Source organism: Hypanus sabinus, chromosome 5 (assembly GCF_030144855.1).
Source record: "Hypanus sabinus isolate sHypSab1 chromosome 5, sHypSab1.hap1, whole genome shotgun sequence".
Taxonomy (NCBI): Eukaryota; Metazoa; Chordata; class Chondrichthyes; order Myliobatiformes; family Dasyatidae; genus Hypanus; species Hypanus sabinus.
Window position 1 is genome coordinate 169,913,220 of NC_082710.1, and position 9,802 is coordinate 169,923,021.

The 9,802-nt window shown below is 53.0% G+C and overlaps 1 protein-coding gene and 1 pseudogene across 1 annotated transcript; both read right to left on the reverse strand.

Annotated features, from left to right (window-relative positions):
- Positions 1-286: 286 nt before the first annotated feature.
- On the reverse strand, positions 287-4,987 carry LOC132394817 (uncharacterized; annotated as a pseudogene).
- A 112-nt stretch (positions 4,988-5,099) lies between these two features.
- On the reverse strand, positions 5,100-8,748 carry LOC132393819 (radiation-inducible immediate-early gene IEX-1-like). Its single transcript, XM_059969210.1, has 2 exons — positions 8,490-8,748; positions 5,100-7,357 (listed from the first exon to the last, which is right to left on the reverse strand). Exons 1-2 carry the CDS (start codon positions 8,694-8,696, stop codon positions 6,965-6,967), a joined length of 600 nt encoding a protein of 199 aa, XP_059825193.1. The 5' UTR covers positions 8,697-8,748; the 3' UTR covers positions 5,100-6,964.
- Between the last annotated feature and the right edge of the window lie 1,054 nt (positions 8,749-9,802).

A 9,802-nucleotide genomic window follows, 5' to 3' on the forward strand; every position in this document is an offset into this window, starting at 1 on the left:
AGATATGCCAAAACCAGCAGGAGCAAACAGTCTGTGTAAACAGTTCATCTCAATGTCATCCAGCGGGATCGGCGTGAGTGGCAGCGCATCATCAGCGTGTGCTGGGGCCCGCAAGCAGATCCAGCAGTCCGATCTGTTGGTGTTGCTGGCAAACTCGTAAGCGACCCTGAGGAAGGTGTTGGCAACTGTCACGGAGCCGAGCATCGCAGCGACCAGGAGGGATGACTGGAGTCGCACCATTGTCCTGTAGAGGGAGACGGGGGTGGGGGTAGGTGCAGGAGGAAACTCATTCCCGTCTGGTTAAATGCCGGGTACGTAAACAGGACAAATCAGATTTGCCCGGAATGGCAACCCAGCGGGTGTCCCCTGGACCGCGCGCGACAATTTCTCCCTTTCTGGGGAGGCTCTGCGGCTGTCGGATCCATACTCTGCCCGATTCCTCGGCTCGGGGGGCTTCGGTGGTTTCCCAGTCGGGAGATGGGGACTGAGCCGGGTGGCGGGCCAGTGGGGATCCCCCTTCGCTAGTAGGCCGTGTGTTTAACTGGTCGACGGCCTGCTGAAGGACATTTAGCCACCCCTGCAGCGTGCGAGAGGGTGTCAGAGTGCGGATTCTTTCCTTGAGCAGGCCGTTCATTCTTTCAATTAAGCCCGATGCCTGGGGGTGGTGGGGTATATGGAACAGCCACGAGATCCCCGCCTCAGCCGCCCATGTCTGGGCTTTGGTCCCAGCAAAGTGTGAGCCCTGATCGGATTGTACCTCCCATGGGACCCCATAGAGAGAGGAGAGGTGTTGTAATCCTCTGATGGTGCCGTTCTAGTCGGCCCTGTCACAGGGCACCACCACCAGGACACCTGGGTATGTGTCCACCATCGTGAGGACGTACTGCTTCTTATTCTGTCACCGTAGCGGTCCGATACAGTCGATTTGCCATACCTGACCCGCTCCCGTGCCGCGACGAATGTGGCCCGGTGGCCCTATCGGCCAGTCCCGTGGCCGGACTTGCTGGCAGATGGGGCGGTTACCTGCAGAGGTTTTACATTGATCGAGTGTCAAGGCGACTCCGAATCGTTCAGCCCAGCGCCGCGTGCCATCGGCCCCTAAGTGGCCACCTTTACGGTGTGCCCACGCGGCTATTGCACTGGGGTCTGTGTCAGGGGTGGAAGTGGTGGCAGATGATAATTGGGCAGCCTGGTCCACAGCAGCGTTAAACGTTGCCTCTTCATTATCTTTCCGGGTATGGGCATCCACATGGTGGACAGAAATTTTCCTGTGGGTAGCCTGGTCCCAAATGAAATGCCAGTGGTGCTGTCCCCAGAGGGAACGTCCGTGTATTTCCCACCCCATGTCTTGCCACCGGGCCATCCACAGCGCAATGCCGTTAGCTACTGCCCAGGAGTCAGTGTAGATGTGGACTGGTCCGGTAGTGTTTTGAGGGATGAGGGCTACTGCCGCCAGCTCGGAAAGTTGACTGGAACCCCCCTCCCCCTCGGTGGTTAAAATTCTTCCCGTGGCGGGATGAAGTGCTGCCGCTTTCCAAAATTGTTTACCCTCTTTCCAGCGGCTGGAGCTGTCTGTGAACCAGGCGCGCAGTTTGCTGTCGGGGTCGAGGGAATCGAAGGGTTGACCCCAACATGCTGGAGAGGGTTGTACCTCGGGGATGTCCGGGGCAGGGTCCTGGGACTGGGGGAAAGCCATGACTTGTTCATGGAGGCGGCTGACCCCTTCAGGACCGGGCTCAGCCCGGTCTGCAATGTACCACTTCCACTTGACAAATGGAGGACCTCTGAGCACGGCCCTCCTTGTGGGTAGAATCGGGGGACTTGACCCATCGCATTATGGGCAGATGGGGGCGAAGGACGACAGGGTCGGTGCCTGTTTGGTGTTCTGTGGCGAGGAGCGGCAGGTAGCAGGCTAGTAGCTGGCGCACAAAGGGGCTGTAGCGCACTGCCGCTTCAGGTAGGGACATAGTCCAGAAGCCGAGGGGGACTCTGCGCCCTGGGGTCTTCTGCCAGAGGCTCCACTCGGCGACCGTCTCGCTCGCTGAGACCTGTAACTCAAAAGGCAGACCCGCGTGGCAGTGCCATGGCTTGTTCCACCGCTAGTTTTGCCGTATCAAAGGCAGCCTGTTCCGCTGGCCCCCACAGAAATGTGGATTTTTTCCTGGAGATCCTATAGCGCGGCCGGAGAAGCATGGGAAAGTGGGGAATATGCTGCCGCCAATAGCCCAGGAGCCCCACGAATCTCTGTGTGTCAGTTTTATTCGAGGGGACGGCAAAAATTAAATTTTATTTTTGGCGGCATCGGGTATGCTTCTATGCCCGGAGTTCCATTGTACTCCAAGGAAAATGACACCCTGGCTGGGGCCCTGTATTTTTTCCATATTAATGGCCCAGCCCCGTCCCCTGAGGGATTCAATCAGCATGTGAAGGGCCTTTGACACAATGGTCTCAGAAGGACCTTGGAGAAGAATATCATCTATATAATGTGCAATCGAAATCTCCAGTGGGAATTGGATGTAGTGTAAATCGCGGGAGACAAGCCCATGGCAAATTGTGGGGCTGTGAATGTAGCCTTGGGGCAGGCGATTAAATGTGTTTTGTCTGCTATCCCAAGTAAAGGCAAACTGGTCTCGGCTATCTGAGTGCAGGGGAATCGAGAAAAATGCATTCGCTTAATCGACAACAGCGTACCAGGGTTTATGGGGACGGCCTGCGATGTCTTCAATAAGGGTGACAATGTCAGGCCAGCCTTGTTCAGTTGCCTATAATCAACGGTCATCCGCCAGGAGCCGCTCCTCTTATGGACGGGCAAAATGAGGCTATTGAAAGGCGAGGCAGCGGTTCTAATAATTCCCTCCCGTAACAGGGCTTGAATGGAGTCTGCGATTTCTTTGTGCCCCCCCCCCCCGGCACTCTGTACTGACTGTTACAGATGATCTTGGAGGGAGGGGGAAATAACAATTGACTCCCACTTGGCCACCCCGACGACAATAGTGGCTCACGCGATGCCGAAGGTGAACTTGCCCCTGTTTGTTTCAAGTGATTGTCCCTTTAAAACATTGATCCCGAGGATACATTCTGGGGAGGAGGCAATAAGGACTTGTACACGTCTGGGGGAATGGTTGCCTATGGCTAGGCGAAGGGTGACCTTCCTAGCTGGTAACAGGGAGCCCCCCAATCCCTCTATCTGCATGTCCGTACCCCTCCATAAGGCAGGATTGCCTGGGATAATCGTGTGCTGGGCGCCTGTGTCGACAAGCGCCATCCACCTCTGTGTGTTTCCTTTTCCCCGATGTACTGTAACGGGTACATGTGGCCTCAGGTCCCCCGGGCGGGAAAGGGCGAGAGAGCAAATGCGCCGGGGGCCCTGGCCTTCATCCTAAGGGAGGGGGGAAGAGGGCTGCCACGCCGGGGGTGAGGCACTTTGCTGGTGGAGGTGGGACATTTCCTGCCTGACGAGCTGTCTGAGTTCTGCTTCGAGACGGTTTCGGGCAGGAGAGGCGCGGAGGGTGGCTCGGTGTGGGTGGTCTTTTTGTAAGTAGTCTTCCCCCTACAATGCTCCTTCCACAGGGCATATAGGTTGGGGGTGGGGATGCCATCTATCTGGTTACGATCCACCCCTGCACGCAGCAGGTCCGTGTACAGCTGCCTGCGTGTATATCTTGAGGGATAGTGTCTCGGGCCCTTGTCTCGGTATTCCGGACCTGCGCAGGTGCCCCCCTCTGCATATATTCTAGTCCCTCCAGGAGGGTGATGGCGTCCCGTACAGTCCTACCGCTGGCTGGTGCCATGAGGGGCAGGATTACCGACTTCAGATCGGGGCGTGCGGTAGTGACCAAGTATCCCGCTAGGGCACCGGTCTCTCGTGTGTTTTCAAGGAAGTTACGGTCACAGGCACCTTGATAGATGCCGTTGACCAGTGCCCATTCCCTGATAACCCGGGTGCCCTCACTGACCGTACCCCATTGCAGGCGCCCGTGCAGATCCCGCTCCAGATGTGTGGGATAGTGAGCTCGTACCGCGGTCACTACCCGATCCCACAGGGTTGTGCCGTCGCGGATTTCTACTTGTGGCGCCCGCAGCGCATTGTTTATGCTCTGCTGGTCGGAGAGGCTTCCCAGGGCGCTTGCCTCCTGATGGGAGAGGCTGAGGTTGGGCCCCCCCTCGTCCCACAGCCGGAGCAGCCAGGCCGTGAGGTGCTCGCCTGGTCGTTGGCGGTAGCGATCCGCCAGTTGGGTCAGTTCCTTGGGGGAGAAGTCCCGGGTCTCCGTGGTCTCGGAGTGACTGGGGAAGGTCTGGCCGTCTCCCCCTCGTTCCCTTCCTCCCTGCGGTGAACCTGAGACCGCGTGGTGACGGGTCGCTCATGTTGGAGGTCGGGTGAGAAGGGGGAAGGGTGGTTGTGGGACCTTGGTTCCTTGGGCACCCCCTCGTCGTCACTATCCAGCCAGATGTCCCCATTCCCCAGCCATGCGTCCAGCTTGTCACCACACTGGACTAAGGCTCGAATCTTTAATGGGTCCGGCTGCCAGCCAGACTGACGGGCTGCCCTGGCCGGCTGAAGTTTTATGAGGCGACAGGCAAGTTCAGTTCCCCTAACTTCAAGGTCATTGGCTCGGGCCTGGGCAGCCTGTGCTGCTTTCTTCAGCGTGCAACAACGCTGACTGAGGTCTTCAATTTCCCTGTCCTTCTGACCACACAAGTGCTGCAGGTGATCAGTAATTCTAACCTGGCGTCTCAGCAGGGACGCAAACAACCAGAAGGCACCCCTTGGACTCCCCTTGGCTTTGGGGAACTCTGATTCCTTCAGGACGGAGACCACATGATGGCCCAGCTTCTCTCCACAGGGCTCTAACTGCTCAGACCAGTCCACTGGTTTTCCGTGGTCTGCCGGCATGCTGGCCAGACTCTCAAATCCCTCCCTTTCATCAGCCCACCCGGGGATATCCTGGGAGCCTGCATTGGCTTTCTTCCCCTTATTCCAGAACATTATCCCCTGTGCTTGTGTCCAGCCAAAACCTACAAGACCCTGCTCCGCAGCGCCAAATGTTGTGATGGAAATAACTGGTTCTTTGAGTCTCAACAGTAGAGGCCTGGACACACACAGTTTTAATAATAAGGAATTTATTTACAAGGGGAAGTCAGGTCAACACAAGCAACTACAATACACAAGAAGCGGTGTGGGGACAGGGTACAGTTACACAAACAAAGAACAAGGGAAAAGCACTACGACAGCTATCCCCCTTGACCTTGGATAGCTGCGGCTCCCTTACCAGGACAAACGATAGACCTTCCCAAGCATAAATCAATGCACTTACCTCCAATGTGGTGGTCTGTAAGAGAGGTTGATTCAGGGACAAGTCTCACCTTTTATAGCATGGGGCTGGGCGAGATAATTAAATTAAAGTGACCAGTAATTTAGGTGTGCACTGATTAGTTGGGAGGGACCAAATGTTGATTGGCATATGGTGTGTCCTCCGACCAGCCAGGTGGCAGTGCATCTGTCACATGGCCGGTATCTCTGGATACAACCACACAGGGAGTATTGTATTCGCTTTTGGTTGCCTCATTTACAGGAATGACATGGAAGCTTTAGAAAGGCTGTCAGTGTGTCTCTCTGACACATTTAGTCGATACAACATAGAACAGGCCTTTCTAGCCTGCTGAGCCGCGCTGCCCAGCAGCCCACCAATTTAACCTTGGTCTATTTACAGGACAATTTACAACGATGTAACCTACTAACTGGTAGGTCTTTGTACTGTGGGAAGAAACTGGAGCACCCAGAGGAAATACACTCACAGGAAAAATGCACTCTGACCACAAGACTTGCTTACCTAATTGTAACTCACTAATGTTTATTCATTAACTCACAGCTAAACCACAGCAGTGACATGGGCATTTTTCAGTGCTTATAGGTCATTTACAGTTGAATTAAGGTGGGAAATGATGAACTTGCTCTTGCTTGATGTAGTATTGGAACACAAAGATAGAATATTAAAATGCCGGTGGTCTGTCCAGAATTAGGCTTCAGAACATTGCAATAACCATTGAACGTAAATATGAAGAAATCTGCAGATGCTGGAAATCCAAGCAACACACGCAAAATGCTAGGGGAAACACAGCATCTATAGGAAGAACTAGAGTCGACGTTTCGAGCCAAGACCTTTCGTCAGGACTGTACTTCTTCCTATAGATGGTACCTGACCTACTGCATTCCCCCAGCATTTTGTCTGTGTTGCAATTACCATTGTGCTTATGTAAAAAAGTTCCTTATTGCCTATTAGTAAAACCATAAGCTAAGATATTCCCCAAAAATAGTTTATTGACATGTGTTCTCAGAACATACAATTCATATGGTTTAAACTTTTGTGAATGAAGTTACAAACAGGTACTCAGAGCGAGACCTGAACAGTTTGTGTTCCAAGATACATTATATTTCCATCAATCAAACAAAAGTCGCTCGCACAGCAAGCACACAAATAAAATATTAGATAAATAGATAATGTTTAATATACAGTTAGGTGGCATTTACTGCCCCAGCTTTGCTATGGGGTAGCCTAATAAATGACGAATAATTAAACGTGGTCGACGTTTAACAGTTACCTCCTCCGCCTGCAAAGTCCTGCAGGGAGGATTATTAGAAAAATAGGAAATATTAGATAAATAGATAATATTTAATGTACTGGTCAGGTGGGATTCACTGTCCGAGGATTGTTGGCATATGCTGTGGGGGTAGCCTAATAGCTGACGAAGCCAACGTGGCGAAGTTTAACAGTTACTCTCTCTGTCTGCAAATTCCTGCAGAGAGTGACCGCCACATTCAAGCCCCGAGTCCTGACAAGACCTGAAAAGATCCCCTCCACATCCCCTCTAAGTTGCAAGCGATCGAGCTGACACCGTGCATCATCTTATTAGGCGAGAAGAGCCCGAGTCAAACTTCCCAGCGCCAGAGTGCGGCGGCATCTCTTCACCGTGCAAGGGAACCGGATTTCAAGCCGTCCCCGCTCTTGACCACACGGAGGCCCAAGACGACGCACCGCCGATCGGGAAGATCTCTGGCAATTCCCTGGTGGAGCGACGACCCGTTCCGTCTGCACACATGGACGATTGATCCAGCGATTCTGACCCGTGGGATCCCCACGGCTGGGCTGGCTCCAGCCCCCGATATGGGCAGGTTTGGCAGTACCAGGGCGGATCTGTTAGTGGGCAACAACGGAGTCACGTCGCCTGGTGCCGCCGGAGCAGCGAGCTCCTCGTTGCCCTCTGTGGCTTCGTACACCTGGAGCAGGACAATGGCCAGGAACAGGAAGAACATCCTCTTCACCCAGTCCTTCTTTTCCGGCGGGAGATACTTTCTGACCTGCAGATGAACAACAGAAACCATCAACATTGAGCCATGATAAATGCAATAGCAATCATTCAAAACTCTTTACAATCAACGGGGGATGCTCTGACTTCTGCTCATAATCGCGTTTGCACCTGGCAAAGTTTGCGCACGGAAAATTTTCACAAACAGCAATCATCAGATCCCCACGCCCCAATGGGACATTGGTTCAGGGATAAGTAACCAGATTCAGTGTGGCCCAAACTGCGGTGGGGAGGTGGGGCGGTAGCATGGAGAATTGGCCCAAGCTGCAAACTGCCACCCTCTCCCCATTCGCTCGAGCAACGTGTTTGAGGAAAGTCTGCAAAAGTAGGCTACTCTGCCCCGTCCAATACCAGAGACTGACACTCGGAAGAACCTTTCCCGTTCACATATGCTCGAGTTTTGGAGCGAAGTGACCAAACAGAAACAAGAGGCGCTGACAGTCCCCTCCTGCAGACTCCCCCTTACTCCCAGCCAATACAAATGGCCCAAATCAATCTACGTTGACTTGCAAGTGGCTCCCCTTTTAGTTTTGATCCTGGCATGCAGATGCGCGCCTGTGCAGCTCTTACAATCTGCTTGGGAGCTCGCCAGGATGCTTGAAGTACTTAGCGGCTGGCTCCGATTTAAAAGGGCAGCGCACATTGGTCATCGACGGAGATGGGTTTAAGATTATTTAATGTCTTCCACACTCCGCTTTTCTTCTTTTGCATACCATCCAGACAGATTGTGCCATTCCCAAGTGCGTGGATGCATTTAGGTATGACCTGCTTGGATGGCGAGCAGACAAAAAGCTGTTCACTGCATCCAGTACCTGGCTATAATAAACCAATCTGCCTTCATTGGGTCCATAAGACATAGGTGCATAATTAGGCCATTTTTCCCAGGTCTGCTTCGCCACTTTATCATGGCTGATTTTTAAAATCGGTGCCCTTACTAATCAAGAGTCTATTAATCCACGCTTTAAGTATACTCAAAGACTTGTCTGTGGCAGTGAAATCTACAGCTGTACCACCCTCCGGCTGAAGAAATTGCCCATTCACTTTCATTATCTGCAACGTGGAATTAACAGCTCATACGATGAGGCTGAATGGCCTCTTGCGAAAGGGGAGATGGGGGCACTTACCTGGGCTGGATAGAGGACTTTAACAGCTCGGCGCCTTCCCGGGCTCCGGCCACTGACCGACGCACAGCTCTTGACCGGTGTGAATGGCTCGAAGGTGAAGATCTCCGGCTCGACACTCTGCTTCTTCAGGAATGGGCCGCCCCTGTACTCCAGCGAGAGCCCGGGGACCATGGAGGCTCGCTGGGGGTGGTGGCAGCCCTTGCACATTGCTTCTTGGATCTGAGGAGGGCGTAACTGGATATCAACATGAAAAGGTTTAAAACCATCTATGTTCTGAGGTTCTCCAGCGACGCGGGAGCAATTTAATTGCGCGGCCGGTCCCCCCCCCGCCCCCTTTCTCAGCTCCTACTGACCGATTGGATGCCCTTGATCCCGCCTCCTGTCACACCAGCTTTGACACACCACTTTATTTCCCCTTCTTATTTCGTAAAATAAGCTCTGGAGAGCCTAGAGCAAACCAGTGCAAGCTACAGCCTGACTGTTTTAACAATAAGCAGCTTACTTTTGATACAGTCTTACCGAAAAAAAACGAGCGTGAATCGCTTCCAGCTCGCACTCATCAGTCCCAAAACTTCGCCCCAACACGAAGTCCGCAGCTGCGTTCTTCAATTTTTAAAGATATGTCCCATTGCTTAGAAAGAACATGAACCGACATAGTACGGGGGGGGGGGGGGAGGGAGTAAGAGGACCCTCGGCCTCCGTCCCATCTGCCCTCTCATTACAGCAGTCACAAACACAATAGATTCTGCAGATGCTGAAAATCCAGAGCAACACACACACACAATGCTGGAGAAAACGCCTTCTCTCTTTTTCCATTACCCATTCCAGCTGCCCTCTTAACCCTTCTGTTCTCCTCACTTGCCCTTCACCTCACCCTGGTGCCCCTCCTCCATTCCTTTCTCCAATAGTCCACTCTCCTATCAGATTCTTCCTTCTCCCTCCCAGCTTCTCATTTCATCCCCCTCCATCCAACTACTGTACTTACCCGGCACCCAGCTTCACCCATCACCTCCCCCCTCCCCCCAATATTCTTATCCAGCCCGACGCTGAGTTTCTCTTGTATTACTCTGGAGGAACTGAGCATGCCATACAGCATCTGTGGAGGGGAATAAACAGATGATGTTCCCATTTGAGACCCTCAGGATAACAGCAGTCATCCTGCTTCCCCCCACTTATCAAGGTTTGATCTATCCTTGTTTTAAGATATGCAATGGCCCTTTGAGAAAGAGGGTACAAACCCAACACCCTCCCAATGAAAGGAGGTTTCATCAGTTTCATCAACTTTGCCTCTAACTTCCACCCTGCCCTTAAAT

Excerpts from the sequence above, each read along its gene's own strand:
- LOC132393819 (XM_059969210.1), bottom strand. The coding sequence starts at position 8,696 with ATGTGCAAGGGCTGCCACCACCCCCAGCGAGCCTCCATGGTCCCCGGG. Across the intron at positions 7,358-8,489 it reads AAGTCCTCTATCCAGCCCAG|GTCAGAAAGTATCTCCCGCC; the intron begins GTAAGTGCCCCC and ends GTTCATCTGCAG.